The sequence below is a fragment of the Parus major genome, chromosome 8, assembly GCF_001522545.3.
Source record: "Parus major isolate Abel chromosome 8, Parus_major1.1, whole genome shotgun sequence".
NCBI classification, from domain to species: domain Eukaryota; kingdom Metazoa; phylum Chordata; class Aves; order Passeriformes; family Paridae; genus Parus; species Parus major.
The window spans coordinates 21,897,623-21,915,492 of NC_031777.1; the positions used below are offsets into that span (position 1 = coordinate 21,897,623).

A 17,870-nucleotide genomic window follows, 5' to 3' on the forward strand; every position below is an offset into this window, starting at 1 on the left:
TAAGCGAGCCACTCCTGTGATCATGTAAAGAAAATGCATGCCAACCTCTTGAAATACGTCGGGCTCCTGAGATGCAAAGCTCTATTTGTTTACCATGACTCAAGTATAATAACTACAGTTAGTTTGGGGATTCATAAACATGTACCAAGTTAAATCAACTGTGCTTGCCCAAAGAGCAGCAAAGCTTCTCAGTTTCGGGCTTTGTTATCTTTTATCAAAGAGTGCATTCATTCAGCTCGCCTCTCTTTAAACATTTGGTCACTGTAAGTGGACTAAAAACTGAGAAGGATAAAACTACTGAAAAATCTTACTCAAATGATTCAGACAAGTAGAATTTCATTGCATACCACACAGAAACAAGTCCATGAGGACCAAAGATTTTGCAGTGTTCAAGAAGGCTGATACTACTTTATGCAGAAAAAAATTCAGGTTACCTTTCTGCCATAGATATCTCAGACACTATGTTTCTTAATTCAACATTTTTTTAAAAAACCACAATAATTCATAGACAGTAGTTTCAAAATGTAGATTTCCTTCTTGGATTATACTTTTGATTACATTTTATTGCTTTTGAGAAGCAAGACTGCAGTACTTAATTTTACCTTCTGGGTTTTATGGATTATTGTTATTCTCCAATAATGACTGGTCTCCAAAATTTTGAGGAAACATTTACATCCCGACTAGAACTATTTTCAACGTAACTAAAAATCTGTCTACTGATCTTAAGATCCACCATAATTTACAATGCTGCTTTGATACGAAAAGGAAGCTTAAATGAAACATCATCCTGACAGCAAATATTCCTTCAGCTTCTTACCAGTATCTAATCGCATCCTGTTAGACAGTGATACATCAACTGAAGCTGAACAATCCTACCCCCCACCAAGCCCCAGGCAGTCTCAGCTTTCAGGTGCAGCACTGAACTATTATACAAGTAGGTTATTCCTAGATAAACCATACATTAAATCAATGCTGCCTGACAGCTCTGAGCCCCTTCCCTGACGAGCAGGATTTGCCCACAGCAGAGCCAGGCTCCCTTTCAGTGCGAGCATTTGGAGAGACCCCACAGCACAGACACCTCACTGCTGTGGGGCCCACAGGTCCTGCAAGAAAGGCCACTCCATCAGGACAAGGCACCAGAGGAAAACCTCGGGCAACATTCCTGCTGTAGAGCACTGCTGAGGTGTTCTGCTGTGGTGGGCTGCACAAACTCTTCTCTCTCATTAGTGGGCACTTGTCTTTTGTTTGCAAGTGAAGAAGTGCTGAGTGTGAATTTGAATGCATTAGGATACATATTCAAATACAAGAGTGACTTTTTTATTCATACTTAAATCAGCCACAGGCAGATGACATGTACCATACAATAAAATTGCAGTGTCACTACAAATGCTCACTGTAGTGAAACTAAACTGATTTAATTCATCTGGGGCAAATTTTTACGTAGCTAAGCACTGATTTCCTGGAACCCAGAAAGAATGAAAGCCCATTCCTAGCAAAATCAGTAGTAAACCCTTTCTACATAGTCCAGCATGGTCAGATGTCACTTCTCCACCCTGTACTGCTCATCTGGGACAAGGTTGTGCAGATGGTAAAGCTGCATTCTGTGCATAGATTCTCCAAGAAGACACGGTGAAACCTCAGCACCACCATACTCCTTCTCCACACTTGCCACCCTAGTAATGCCATTACACAACACTGTGCCAAACACACAGCACAGATAATGGGGTTACCAGATTTAAGATGCAATTCACAAATAGGTGACATAACGCAGCCCACTGTGGTTCATGTCCACTCAATGAAAGATAGAAAGAATTCACACTCTACCAACAAGATAAATCAAGATCAAAAAGGGACAAAGCTTCAGAATTTATAATAAAAATAAAAATGTTTAAATATATATATAAATAAAAGGTTTAAAAGAGCTTTTAAATTTAATCTAGATGTGGTATCTTAGTAGGAAAAGTACAATAGTACAAACTGCACTGCTTCTTCTAATGAAGTGATACTTCTCAGTTTCTGTAAAAAAAATAGTACATCAGTGTGGTATGAAGAAGTTCTATTAATGGACTTTAAAGCAGAGATGCAAGAGTTCAAACCCCTCACTAGTGCAAAGAGTCTCTCAACAACTGCCCATGAAATGAAATGCCAAGCAGATTCACTTCATGAACTTTGAGAAAGCACTTTTGACTTACTATCGCACTATTTGTATAATCTGCAAGGCAATAAAACTTGGTGACCTTTTTTTTATTTCTTTCCAGACCTCTACAGACAGGGATGTTCTTTCTTTTGGCAGCTCCCACAGTGAAAGAGGGCAGTATTTGACTTCAGTTGAGTTTTTGGGGTTTTTTTTTTCCTCCCAAAATAGGGACCTCATCAGTCATTCCTGAGGCAGTCTCTTAATAGAGGCAAGGAGCTCTGTACATGAGTCCGAAAGAGTTAACAGAGCTGTTTATGCAGACAGATGTGAAATAACATAAAGCCCCCTTTGTGTGTTACAGGAGCTTAACATCTGCTTTGCACAGCATAATCCGAAAACGAATGCAATATTCTACTCTCCCTTTTACATAAACAAAAATTAAAATAGACTCAAGGGTTTCAGAGTTAAAAATAAGTTGCTTTCATGAAGAAACACCATATTTTCTTTTATATTACATACAAGCTGAACTCAGAGATTTCACTGCAGTCCAGAAAACACAGAAATGCCACTGCAGTGTCACTTGCAACTTTCTGATGATTGCTACCAAATTAATATACTTAAGGGCCAATTAAGGTGTATCATCTGTTTAAAGAGTGCTATCCGCTAGGAGAAACTCCACTGAGAATTAAATGTGTAGAACAGGAAGTTCACAGTACTAGATACACTTTCGAAACTATTATGCTTAAGGGAGAGATTCCATTTGGTTCCTGAAGAATCAATAGAAGTTTAGTACTGAGACCAACATTAGAAACAGCCATCTGTAACAGCTGATTTTTTCAGTGCAAGCCCTCTCCTGCAGTGCAAAATATCCAGATGAGCTTATTCCAGCACAAAGGGGACCTTGCCTTGTAACTGCAGCACCAACTTATCAAAGGTGCTGTTCACAGCCCACAGTTTATACTGTTTTAAAGAAGTAAACAGCACACAAGATAGGAAGTCAGGGCATGTCACTTTCAAGCCCAAAGGCAGTGAATTTATGTTACATCAGATAATCCACAGTAATTGCTTACATGCATGATTCTGTCTCATAGTAACTGAGACCGCTCCTCTCTCAATGAGAGAAGGCTGAGCCATTACACACTGTGAAGTGAAAGCAGATGTTGGCACGAGTACACACACATACACATGTGTTTATATGCATGTGCCCAGAGATTACAATTTCTTCACAGATTTTATCATCAGTGGAGTTCACAATGTTCCCTAAAACTGCTCACAACCTACTATTGATTATAAAACCTTGTTTTCAATTATACATAATTCTGCAAAACTAAAAGGCATTTGTTTGAAGGTTTGCCTGTTTGCTTTTAATCAAGAGTTCTGGTAGTGGATTTTTAGGGAGGGGGTATAAACTGTCAAAATATCAGTCCATGGCATCATACTGAATTTGGCCTGTTCTCAACTAGAAACATGGTGAGACCTCTGTATAAGATGCTCCTTGCCACCTTTACAGAGAGTAGACTGGGAGAGAACAGTATATGCTGCTGAGGAATTTGAGAGCACGACAAAAGTGACAAGACAGAGAATATGCCCAAGCTAGAGACTGGCAGGGACCAAGACCAGAGTCCTGAGCCAGGGAAAAAGAAGCAAGTACTATTACAAGGACAGAAGAACTGCAAGTACAGCAAATGGGTGGTAGTGGCAGGGATCAGAGCTAACCTGGAGCTGCAGAACGTGGAGAGAGGCTAAACATACTATGGCTAAACACACTAAAGACCAAAACACAAATATAGACTGGATAGTCCTGCATCAAGCAGGAACAATAGGAAGAGAGTAAATAAAGTCAGCCAGACTAGGAGTTTGATCAATAAGGTTGGGGGGCAGGAACTGGGAACAAAAAGAAGAGAAAAAACCCTATGAACAAGGATGAAATAAATGCCTGAGCAGAGACTGGCATTGTATGCTAGCAGAAAGGATTGGATGGTAACAGAGCAGGTGGTATCAGTCCTTGAAAACTGGGCAGATTCCTGGATGTTCACTGCTCACTACCAAAGAATCTCTCTTGTTACCCTCCCCATTCCTCCTCCATAGCAAAAACATGCAATGTGTTTTAGCAATACTAAAGTAGCAACAGATATAAATTAAAAATACTTCATTTATTGGTTACTGTAGTAACTAAAGCAACAGACACCCTTGCCATGAATCCCAAGCTTCCAACTCTAAAACGAAGAGCAGAATACCATTTTTGCCAAAACTGGTAGGAAGTTGTACACAACAAACACCACATAAAAATTAATATTGCATGAAGGATGGAATGTAGAACTTCTGCAACAACTTTCCCTTTTCCCCTTATGTATACATATTTAGGTAACATCCTTAATTACATGATCACACCATTTTCCACCTGGCATCCATGTGTTTTAATACACACAAAGGACTCATGCTAATGGTGAATTGGGGCTGTACATAAAACACTTGGACCACTACTTTCAGGACTCTCACCACTCCTCCCACTGAAACAGCAGGGTGACAGAAAGGCTGAGAAGATATGAAAGGAAAGCCTGGACTGCAAATGAAGCTCTTCTGTCTTGTGGTTAAGACTACTGCAGTGTTGCCCTGGGATTCTGGCCTCCCACAGCATCACAGAAGGATTCTGTAACAAGGAAGCTACCTTAGCAAAATCTTTCACAGATTGTTACTTATCTTGTGCCTTCTCTGCCTCCAGGGGTCAAACCTGACTATTTTACAAATGCTTCAATGTTTCAAACTGCCTCTGAGGCCAGCAAGCATACTTCTTTGAACTTGAACACAAAATGCAAATACTTCAAAGTCTTAGAGGCACATACCCAATATTCACCAATATTCTTGTTATTAATCTGTTATAATAAAGAATCACCTTATTTACCTCCCTCATCTCGGAAGCACTGTAAGTATAATTTTACTTGTATTAGGACAGTCACTTGCATAAGCTGACAAGGAAATCAATAGTGTTTCCAGAGCAGGATTTGAATGCAGTGCAAATACGGCATAAACAAAGTGTTGAAGAAACTCTGTGTAGCAATGACATGTTTGTTTTGAGGGGTGAGATACAAAGGGATTTTGCTATATTCTTTTTCCAGGCTGGATACTTCTTCCCCAGACATGGCTATTTTAACTGTAAGTTACAACAGCCAGAATGCTGTAAAACCAAGTCAAACTGAGAAAAAAATACATCACAATTCTTCTATTGAAACACTTTCACAATATGATTTCTGTTTTAATGATTGCATCTTCTTCGACTAAGATTTTCAGAATTAAAATTAATAACCAGAGCTCCTTGAGAATCACTGAAAGATGAAGAAAATTCCTATGATTCCAGGATGCAAATCCTCCTCCTGCACACTCAGTGAGGCCCCAATGAAAAATAATTCATGGGGTTTGTGGTGATATGGATAGGGGTCAGGGAACAAGCCAACGAGGCTGGCTGTCAGAACCAATCTATAGCTTCATTTCCACATAAATCTTTTCATGACAAGTCAAAAGTGCAGACACCATATTTCTTGGCCTATAAAAAGTCCAAGTCACTCTGCCCATACCCCTCTTCCATGCAGGCTGCAAATGGCCAGACTGACCACTCGTACCTTCTGACAGATTCAAGCCAGGCTGTTGCTATCAACCAGGGCAGTTCAGTCTGATCAGCTACAGCAGGCCGAGCCCAGAGCCCAGGCACCGAGCTGCTCATGACGTGGGGAAGCAGCGGCTGTCGGGGCAGCACATCCCTTCTAACAAGCACTGCCTCTCTTTTTGACAGAAGGACATTGGAAAGGGCACCAGTGGGATATGAGGGCTGACATTCCCGTGGGCTGTCACATCGACTATAATGACCTACATCTACTCTTCTCTGCCATTCTTCCCTCTGGCCTCCTGCAGTATCAATGCTGTTCTGTTCCTCTGTTCCACATGGTGCAATTAGGAAGATAGATCACCCTGCTATATACTAATGGCCCAACTCACTTATTTTCCAATCTTAGATTGGCAGGAGACAGGAACTTTTCTTTCTTTAAATTGTTAGGCATCAAGTACATTGACACATATAATGCTAAGAGCAAGGCAACTCTGCTGCCATAACTGACACAGTAAAATTTATAACACCATCCACTCCAGGAAGCTGCAGGAATTAGAAGTTTGCCAGAAACAGCAAGGCAGAAGTATGGATCTAAATTAATTAAAATGAGTAAAATTCATAATTGAAGGGACAGTTTGCAGTGGGGTATTGTCCTAAGTGTAACATGTAAAACATGGAGACATTCCTGCATAGAAACTCCCAGTTTCATTCTGCTCACTTCAGTCAAGGCCAGCAAGTTTCATGGAAAAATGCTCTACTCTCCCACCTTGCAAACTCAGCCTGTTCTGACTTTTTCAGATGTCTAAACCCTTGTCTTTGCCTTCATTTGAATAATAAAGCCATCCCATCAGTTAATGAAGTTTACTGAAGAAAGAAGGTCAATAAAGAATAGTATTAAATTTGCCCTTGCTCAATCCAAGTTCTCTGCCAAGGAAAAGCATCCTTCAGCTTGCTCACACACACTGACTACTTACTAGTAGTAATGAAGACAACTCATCCTATCACCAGTACAAACCTGGTAAAAGCCAAGGCATCTTCTCAAGCAGTAGCCAAAAGCCATAATCTGAGAACTGAGAATTTCAGTGACAGGTTTTTCCTATGGTTATCTTCATTGTTTTGATTTGGAACAAATTTATTTTTCAAAAACTTAGCCAGCCAGCAGGGCAAACATTTGCCCAAAAGAGGAGTAGTTTCCCAATAGATTTAAAGTTTATTTCATCAATACCTTAATATGCTAATAAAATTCATGAATAGTTTAAGGTGAGTGTTTAAGGCCAGGTATTTAGTCTACTTCCTTTCCAGACAGAAAAAGGGAAGTGCACACATCACGTAAAAAAAAAAAGAATTAAACTTTTAAAATAAACAAAACAACACAAAAATCCCTAAGAAATTGAAAAATACAGATCATAGCTGTCATCAGTTTTCCATATCACTCTTAAAGCTGACAGCTTCCGATGTGGCCCATACACAGATACTCTAACTGTAGTGCTAGGAAACATATATCATAACTTCTAGTTAATTCTTAGGGTTTGATTTGTTGTTCATTTGTTTTTGAATAACCTTAACTACTTCCCGTGGCCTCTGATGAGTTTTGCTCTTGCTGGGACATCCCACACTCCTCCCAGTGGGTGTAGCTTTCTAAACAATTGGCATTCAACAATAGATAACATTGAACCATTGGCAGAGCAGCTCCAGAGAATGACATACAGTTATGTAAAGCTTGGAACAAAGGCATTCACAGGGATCCCAGGAACTGGATTTTCATATGACTGATCATCACAGAATGCGTTACAATAAATGCTGCAGGCACTGAGTTCTCCTTAGTTATTTGGTTCCTTGCAGTAATTCTACTCTTAAATACACTAAACTACATCCTCAACTGAAAAAGAAAGGGGAACACCAAGTTGTCTTTTCAGATATTTTTATGCATCTCTTACCTGCACACTCTAAGGTGACTGAAATGGAGCTTTCTGAGTGTATCATATCAAAGTGACACAACTCCCAGTCTGGGCATTTTTCATAAATTTGATATTTTTCCTTACAGAATTCAGTGTCCTTCACTTGAAAGAACAGCCAAGAAAGTATGACTTCACCAAAATACTTCTTTCATCTACCAGCTGAACTTTTTTCACCTTGACTAAATGCACATTCTACATCTGTTTAACACTGCACTAAGGAAGCTTTAAAAAAAACCCTAAAAGTGGATGAAGGACTAGTAGCCTCATTGACAAACACACTCTAGTGATTTTATTTTAAAAACTGTTTCTAACCCTAAAAAATAATTCCTTTTAGACAAAATTAATATTCTTCTGGATGCTTCTGATTGAAATTACTCGATGAAGCCTTCTCAAGAACAGTTTTGAAGGACCCCCATGTTGCAGGCCCCCAGTGAGTTTAAACCAGCTCATTAGCACCAGACAACAGGACAGACAGACAGCAAAGCCCTCAGCACAGGCTGCAATGGGTGGTAAAGAGCCAGTGTGAATACTGGGACAATCTGCTCACACATCTTAATGCTCCTATGGCAATATTTCTAGCTGAGCTTGACTTATCCAGCTACTTCAGCCAACTAAATTCATACAAGTTGTCACCAAAGCAACTAGAAAAAATAAGTCTATGTCCATTAAAAACTCTGCCACTGATATATTATTCTGGAGGAAATTTCAAAATTTGAAAAGTTTAGGCAAACTATTTTGATCTTACTGACTTTAAAAATGAAAGAAACATAAACCAGGATTGTACACAACACTTAATGCAGAATTAGTAATGAAAGGTCGCTCTTCCTACAGAAGATTTGTGAAATACACAAGGAAACAAAAACAACAAGGAGATTTTTGAAGTGTGTTTGTAATAATCCCCTCAGTTTGGGTTCTTTATATGATTAACCTGTTCCAAATGTTAGATTGTTGTGCTTAATTATCAAGGGATTTAAATACTTTACTGAACCACAATTCAGAACTAAAAAAACCTCTGCAGCTGCTTTATGAGAAATCCTAATCTGAACTCATTTAAGGGATGATCTTCCCTCATGATAATAATTTCTCTAGTTTCCATAAAACTACAAATGTTTTGAGGAAAGTTTTAATTCTCTAAGCTGCATTTCAATTTGTTTCTCAAAATGTCTTAGATCACACCTTATATAATAGTAATTCTCTGCATGGAATGGAGGAAGGGAGAAAAGCCCAACAAACATTTACAGTAGCTTTGTTAGGAAATTCCCTTAATTTTATAAACGGTACCTTGGATGTAAGGTCTCGGTGGAAAATGCCTTTATAGTGAAGATAACTGATTCCCATAGCAATGTCATATGCCAGTTTCACCCTCACTGTCCAGGGCAGATGCTGGTTGCCATCTAGTAGCTGTTCCAGGTTACCACAATTGATGTACTGAAAAGACAAAGCAACATTTGTAATTTATTATTTAACTTAGTATTTTGTCAGGAAAGTAAAATACACCATTACAACAAATGACCTCAGCTCAGTTACACATTAAAATGCTTTTTTCATATGAGCTTGGCAGGCACAAAGTTTGCAGATCAAGAGAAGCTGAAAACATCTCCCTTCACCACCTCTACCAATGCCCTTATGTTAAAGATGCAACAGCCACCACTGTATTAACTCTATGATTTAAAGAGACCTGTCAGAAACACCTACAATATCATATCACCCTCTCATTTCAGCTTGAGGAAAATTAGGGGGAAAAAAACCTAAGCAGATCTGACTTTCATATAGAATTAATCAACAAAGGCAGAGCTAAACATCCAAGTGTAGGTCATGGAGCCTGATCAAGTTCCCAGTTTCCTTAAACTGAAACGGCATCAAAGAAAAATATTACAATGTGCTGCTGTAAGTTCTATTTTTCCACTGCTGTATCTACAAGTTCTAATCAGCAATATGATTCCCACTGTGTTCAGTGCTACATCAACCCCATCAAACGGCAGCCCTCAGGAAAAGGAAAGCACATTAAGTAAAAGATAAATGCTACAAGGGATAGTGAAACAAAGTAGCACCCAAATGATACTAAGTAATACAGCCCAGGTTAAGACATGGAAACTCCAGAGTTCAAATAATCATTTCAGCAGCGTACCTTATGCTCTATGTATATACCAGCATATGTAGTATTTAAACAGCTCCTTGTTACACTCCCAGCCCCAGTCACCCATCAGTGACCAGGCAAAAAGAATAGCTCACTCCAGAAGGAAAACCTTGACTTCTGTCAGGGAAATCCAAGTGAAGCAGACAGGACAATTTGCTCCCAAGCCTGGCCCATGTGTGTATCCCTACAGCAGACTGCACCAACTTCACTTCTCTGTGCCATGCAGGTCTCCAACTCTCTCTCAAATGACTTTCCTGCGTCATTCACTTGGACAAAACATGTGGCACCATTCTCATTTAAAAAATAAAAATAAAAAAAATTAATTGCAGCTCTTGTTATTTCAGCAACATGGAACGTGCTCGTATTTTGTTGCTCTTCTTTGTGTCTTGGAGCCTGGGACATGAGGCAAACATGAGCCATACACTCTGCAGTGTGGATGGATGTAGCTGATATCCCAAGGCTGTGCCACAGCAAGGAAAGAACACGCACAAGCTGGATTCTACTGGTAAGTCTGGGAGTCACAGGTCACCTCCTAAACAGTCTGCAAGAAACAGCATCTTGCTTACAGCTCGGATCCACCTGTTGCTGATCTCACCGGTGGATTCTGAAAACCCTTCCAGCAGATACACAGATTCCACAGGTAACTATTTTAAGAGGCAAAACTCTCAGGGCAGAGGAGGCACAAAGCGATTTTACCTGGCACGGAGCCCATTGGGAGGGGGCTCCAAAAGCAGCCAGGGGCTCCTGTGTGCATCCCTCAGGAATGGGGCTCATCCCAGCCCATGCACAGAACGCATTTCACCGGCAGGCAAGGGCACGACCCCCCTTCTCTCCAAAACAACCTGTTCCTTGTGCTAGGAGTTCATGTGCCAGGAGAGCAGAGCAGCTCTGCAACAGGTCACTCTGAGGCTATGCAATCTCCATCCTTGGAGGTTTTCAAGACCAACTAAAGCTGCAGCCAACCTGGTTCAATGTTGGAAACAATGCTGCTTTGAGCTTTTCCAGCTTTGATCTTTCTCATTTCTTTTATCTGAACCCCTAAGGGAGCTAGATGACCTTATAGAGCACACAAGAAAAAAAAACAAAACACCCAATCAAAACCCATGTTCAATAAAACTATTTTTTTTTCCAGCATAAAGTGCTATCGTGCTTAAGGAAAAAATAGCAACTAAAAATTCTACAGTAACATCTTATTTATTCCCAGCCTCCTCAAAACAGTGTGAACAGCACTTCTCATCCAGTCATGTTAAAATCAGAACAATACTGACCAACCTGGAACAGAAAGCACCAAAGCACCTGGCTGAATAACTTAATTATAAAATGAAACTTAAAAATTATCCCAAACCATTTCACCTTTCTGACAGGCCAGTAACAGACTGTCCATAAAGCACCACTATATTTGAATTCATCAGAAAGACAATGCAAGGGGGGAGGGAATCACTGACCTAGCTTCTATTTTCTGCTCTCTGAACTGTGCCATTCCATGACACAAATTGCTACAGAAATGCTAATAAACAAGCAGCCCCTAAGAGTATTGACACACACAGTGAGATGGAACAATAGCTGGCTACTATATCGAGCATGCTCTTGCTTTTCTTTTCAATACAGCAGCCTACTGATTTGATCCATTGTTGCCATATTAGTTAAGTGCATCCAATATATCCATTCCTGCAGCACTCTCCCACTCAAACTGGCTCGCAGAGTCATTCACCCATCTTAACTGCAAAGACTAGATCCTAGCATGGGCTGGGTGACAGCTGACACACACATTGGACACAGCACGCACAAGCTACAAAAGTGACAGTCAAACCTGTTTCCAGCACATCTACAAAACCTACCAGGCCTCCTTTCCAAAACTGCCACCCAGCCCTCATTTATCAGAGATGTGAGTTCTGCCTTTGGCTCTAATTTCTATGCCTATGAAGCAAGTAAGGCTAATCAAGTAACTCAATTGGACTAAGATTTTCCTAGACATCTTTAAGGCTTTAGTTGATCTCAGATTTTAGTTGGCTAGCAGGTAATATTTGCATGCAGAGACCTGAATTGTTCCTAAGGCAAGCACTGCACAGTGCTCATGCAAGTAATCCAATTCTTCCAGTCATTCAGGCTGATAATGCAAACAGTCAGCCTGATGGCCTATTTTTTTCAGAGGACTTCAACAATGCCTTTTCAGGACAGACACAAAAGTATGTACATTACTTCCTAATTGCCAGTGCAACTGAAAGAGAAAAATACTTGTTCTAAATCTCTTACTGGCACAAATCAGCTCTGTGTGGTAAGAATATCCTGAAGGACAGAAAATGCACCTCTCCCAAAGAGAACACTGGATTTTATTTTGTCCCTGACGCAGTATTGGTACAGTAAGCATACAGCACCCACATTATCTCAAAGCATTATACTACTACAACAACAACACAAGTCCACAAGCAATTGGAACAGATCTGACCAGGCTATGACAATGAAAGCAAAGGGCACTACAATTCTTAAGAGACATCACAGCTAAATGGAGCAGTGTTCAGACCTTTTCAAACCCTGTATCATCAGGTTGCAGTGAAACAGCTACCCATTATTCCTCATGCTACTTCTCTGCCATGTAACTGGACACCAACAGCCAGTTTATCTGGTTGCCAGTCTGAAAGCAACAGAGATAGGTTGTTTATTTTTGCATTTACTACAATTTAACACAGCAAATTGAACACTGGTTTAAAAGATCTTGGCATCTCAGCCCACAGAAATATTCTTTCCTTAAAAAATCCGAGGTCAGAGCTCATACTTTAGTTGTGAAAACAAATGTTCAGCTAAACTGCATTTCTGGTACCTCTCCCAAATGTTATAAACAAAGAGGGCAGTAGCCTCTTTGAAGGACAAGTTACTCAGAAGCTCAGACAAGCACAGATGATTTCTGGATCAAAGAACCTTGAAGGGGTTTCTGATGATATCATTTACTGCTATTAAATCCAGCAGCAGCAGTGCATAACTTATCCCTATACAACAGTCATGCTACTTTAACCTAAAATCAGTATAATAGGACTGTTGCCTTGTAACACAGTTGCAGTCACGTTATCAGACTCAAGCATATGAAATGAAGAATGGATAGAAATTCAGCATATAACGGTACTTAAGCACAGCATTACATGCTTCATTTCAATAGACTAATAATGAACTTCAGCTGTCAGATTATACCCAACTTCAGCTGCCAGATTTTAGCTTCAAAATTCAAAATAGAAGTTTAAACACTAATATGAGAACTAGACGCTTTTAAAGAAAAGGCACATCAGTTTCACACAAGTCTAGTAGTTATTCCTCAAAAACAAAGACTCCAAATATTGCCAAGTCTGAGCAGGAAGACTGATGGGAATTGCAATGCTTTTTTGAAAACCAATGCTGTTTCAGTGTGTAGGTCTGATATAAATAAGTCAACAGATACTGCACAGGAAAGCCAAAAAAAAAAAGTTGGTCTGCTATTTAGTTGACTTTAAATGTCACTGCCTGTCATTTAAAAAGCAACAAATAACCACAAGACACCCCTCTACCGTTGGCCAAATGTTGCCAAAGATGAGGCATTAAGTGGTTAAGAAAAGTAGGTGTGGAGAGTGCATTTAAAGTGACAAACCAAATGAGGCAAGTAAAGAGTAAGAGCTCCAAGGACCCAAAACACCACAAGACAAACATTGAGATAGCAACAAATGAACACACTGCGAAATCCCATAGTTGTTGAAGAAACAGGTTGAGATGCAGGAGGAAAGAGAAACTATAATTGTGGCAGTAGCACCTTCTGCATGGAGAAGCAAGACAGATACCAGAGCAAAACCCAGAATAAGGAGTTGTACTCTGAAGGGAGGCCTGGAAAGCAAAATCAAGTATTGCAGACACTACTGATAAATGCATTAAAGAGTGCCAAAATAGACAGAGCTTGCACATTTGTATAATTTCTAATGCTGGAAGTTAAGAAGGTAACTCTCATGCTAATAAAAGAAAGTTGAGAGCTTTTCACTAAGCTTTCTGCAGAAGTTTAAAACCAATTTTAAACCACCTGTCTCAAGGAAGACACAACCTCATCTTCAGTTCTCATATGTTTAACAGTCATCTGTCACACTCTGGAGTCTTTTAAATGACTTCTCTGAAGGCTTCTGGCTTCTGTGCAAGCCAATGTACCCCTCTGTCACAAGTGGCATAATTAGCTACAGTGGAAGGACTGGAAGCTTTCACCTTTCCCCAGACTGTTTTCATTAGTCTCAGCTGAGCAGAACTGGAAAAGAAAGACAGTATCACTGTGTTCAAAACCACAATATGAGATACTACAAGTTGATACACTGAGATTGATTATGAGATTAAACTGACTTTTTTTAAAAAAAAATTGAAGTTGGTTCACAGACCTCCAGTTGTTAAAAATTCCATAATTTAAAAATCTACAAAACCACCTGACCCAAATACCTCTGAGCAGTAACCTTCCATTTCCATTGATTGTATCAAACAAAATAAATTAACCATTGAAACAGAACAAGTTGGATATTGAATTTGGGCTGTGTCTGAGTATACTTTTGGTCAGCAGGTCAACTAATGTTGCCAGGGAGAAACATACAAGTACTGAAGGAGAACATGGGTGAAGCGAACACATTTCAGAATAAAGCTCGAACTTGTTCATGAGGGATCAGAAGGGTACAAGTGGTTTGGAAAAACAGCTTGTTTGAAAGAACAGAAGCAAAGCCAGAAGTCTTCATCTGAAGGCCCCTTTACTTTCCTGTTCCTGAAAACTGAAAGAACAGAATCTGTAACCTAAAATCAATTTCTCTTCTGCTATTCTACCAATATAAGCAATCGTGTTCTTTAATAAAAAATTATGTATTTTCTTTAAAGGTGTTAACCGTTACAGGATTAAAATAAAATTTTTAAGTGCCAGCTATTCAGAGAGGAAAGTGTCAGCTTTGTCAACTGCTATAGCCTGGTAACTCGTCCCAACTCAGAACCAAAAACCAAGAAATGCAACAGATCTACTTCTGTTTCTTCTTCTATGTCAGTTGCGGCATTGATTAATTCATTGGCTTCTCCTTGTGAAAAGGCATGTACAGGCATGGCTTCTTTTATAAGGGCAAACAAGAATTAACATGCACTAACTCAGGAAGGAGCTGTAATGAAAACCATTTGTTGCATTCCAAACATTCAAGCGTTGGCATGGAAAAGAATTCAGCAAGATTTGTCTTCCTTTAATTCTCTAATTCCAACAGCTCTTATGGTCAGTATGCTGAATGTAGCCCTTTTCTGTAATTTCATTCAATCAAAACGTAATGTTCACTTGGCTGCCTGCTGCTACAAACAGATTCTTGTTGGTAAGGCTTCAGCTGTGGCACATAGCAACAATGCACTGCTGCAACCCATATGGATGAAGGAAGTTTTATGGATGCTCACTCATACTCAGGTCTGAAACACTGCAGGAAATAAGGTTATTTTGTTGGAACCGGAAAACACTCCCAGTATATCTATACAAACTGACCTTGATAACCACTTTTCCTGTAATTATATTAGCAGAAAAAAACAGAAAGCAAAGACGGCCTAACAAAAAACCCTGCATTTATAATCTGAAGTCACAACCATTTGGATTCTAAGTGGAGCCCAGTCTCAGTGCAGATAAGAATCTGGGATATGGCATAAATTAGCACACAGGCATAGAAGAGAAAGTACCTTGTTGCTGACACAGGCAAGGGAAACAGCATCTCTACAATAACACTTCTGTTGAGAGCAGAAGGCTCTATCCACACTGACAGCATTTCAAACATACTAGACTCAGTTCTGCCGAAAAGCTGTGATCCCTGACAAGGAGCCTCTCATTTAAATAAGGTCTTTCTCACCTTCCCCACAAATACCAGCAGCAGCAGCCCACAGATTATATGCCTGCAAGATGGCAGAAAAATTAACCCCTTTGCTTCACTTTTTGAAGTCTGTGAAAAACAGCTACAAGGATCTACTGAGAGCAAAACTTTGAGCACATGAACACCTCTCATAGTACAGACATTGTTTAAATTCTGCACAAGGAATACTCTCTTTGAGATGTTTCAAAGTACTTTTCCAAGCCTCAACACTCCCACGTCCACTCAACACATACACTTATATTTGTGGGTGCTCAACACTTTATTGGCAATTATAGAAGGCACCAAGATCCTCTATTAATAGTGGTGCAAAAGCAAACATTAAAGGAATTTTCTTCTACAACTCAGTTTCTGAATGTTTTGGACAGCTGATAAGTAAAGCAAAATGAGGAAGTGAAACTAGAAAACACTTGTTAATTCAAGAGTATGTTTCCTGGGATCCAGGCTGAAAAGTGGGGAAAGAAGAGAAAGCACTACATACAAACTGAATTTACTGAAAATATGTAAGAAAAAAATTTCAAGGCAAGAAGTGGCCAGCACCACAGTACCTATCTGGACTGCCTCTCTTCTTATACAGAAGTAACAGGAAAATCTAGTGCTTAAGACAGTATTCAGTTCTCCTTCTTTCTCTCCCCGCCATACCATGACAGCTGAGAAGTCTACATCTTCTCACTCTTGTTAACCTAGCCACCAATAAAAGAATTCAGAGGTTGAAATTCAAAAACGTTTTTCTTTTTTGCTTGAGGCAATGGCAAATGGTCTAGTTGGCTTACAGTGAGCATCAAAACACAGCTACTAAAAACCCCTCCCCAAAAAAACCCACACACAGAGCACCCACCGCATGTGCGTGCCTCACACATGGGGGGAGACAAGGAATGAGACAATGGAACTTGCTGTTTGCAGTTCAACATTTATCTGCCTCTTATCTTTCTTCTATCCTCGAGACATTCTAAAAAGGAGGAAGAGGTTAACACCTCTAACAGCAAGATATTTAGTAAGCCTTCCTCAGAACACAACATATTTAGATGCACCTAGCTCAAAATAATGAATAAAAGTTGCTTGTGCACTATTACAGGCCCTGAAGCAATAAAGCAAGTCTCACTCCTGTGAGAGAGGGGGGAGAAAATAATTAAAGCCAAGGTATAACCTGCAGAACCAACATTTAATTTTCAAAAATAGGGGGGACAAAATAGGGAAGGGAGAAAAGGAGGTTTAACTATGAGCTCAGAAGTTCTCACTGAAATAACTGGCTGCTCATCACTTCTCATTTAGCACCTGCATGCATAATATAGACTGTGGACTTCAAGTTAGAGTTTTAAAGTCTTGGCTTCTGCCTTTATATGAGGCCTTCTTTAATGTCTCTGATTATAGTTCTTTTTACATATGAACTTTCTTTTTGTGAGAACCCACCCTTCTCACTTAACCACACAGTGCAGATGCATCTAAGCAGCTTCCCACTGCCTCCTGCACAATGCAGAGCTCACTGCTTATCTGCTTTTGCTAAAAGCACAGACTTTATCTGGAGAGTTGTCTCTGTGTTTAACTCACTTGGTCACCACCAGCCCACAGCAGGTTTTTCCTTTAATTGACCTGCCAGCTTCCCTCAGAGAGCCCCTGTAATGCCAGCCTGTGTCCTCCAGAAGCCAACGTTTTTGTCTGCTTTTTGCTTACTGTAACTGAGCTTTCTACTGCAACTTTTTGAGAATCAATTCCACCTTTCTGTCTTTAGAATAAGTGTCATGACCAGGTAAAGCAGCATGAATTTCCTTCCAGAATGAAGGCCCCTGCATTCTGCATGGCAGGTACAACGTACCCAAACAGATTTTTAAAAATGCTCTGTTAAATGTTCTTCTGGAAACCCAGGTCTTTGATCACTGTAATCAGACAAGATGGTTAGCTTTCATTCATTAAAAAAAAAGTAAGCATCAGATATATGGGGAAAAAATTTGAAATATCACCTAACTTAAATAAGGTCCTTTACATGCTTTCCAAAAACCTGACATTTGATATTTAAGCACTCAAAACTGAAAAGCTACAAATCAGAGAGACTTAGCTGAAACTCCTGTGGAGACCTGTATCATTTTTGCTGGAGAACGAATCAAAGGGTCAAACACACCACATATGCCACAACATGAAGCTGCAAGAGTATGAACTGGAGATGGAATTTCAGTCA

General features: G+C 39.8%; 1 protein-coding gene across 2 annotated transcripts in view; it reads right to left on the reverse strand.

The window, feature by feature from the left end:
* Window positions 1-17,870, reverse strand: part of TESK2 (testis associated actin remodelling kinase 2) — a 79,415-nt gene that overhangs the window by 16,370 nt on the left and 45,175 nt on the right. Inside the window, exons 1-2 of one of the 2 annotated variants that reach the window (XM_033516312.1) lie at window positions 13,867-13,935; window positions 8,978-9,124 (exon numbers count right to left, since the gene is read on the reverse strand). In XM_033516312.1, coding sequence (XP_033372203.1) covers window positions 8,978-9,124; window positions 13,867-13,920 — 201 coding nt within the window. In that variant the 5' untranslated portion in view covers window positions 13,921-13,935. Of the gene's footprint in view, window positions 1-8,977; window positions 9,125-13,866; window positions 13,936-17,870 lie in introns of those variants that run through there. The other variant, XM_015636687.3, reaches the window with a different exon arrangement.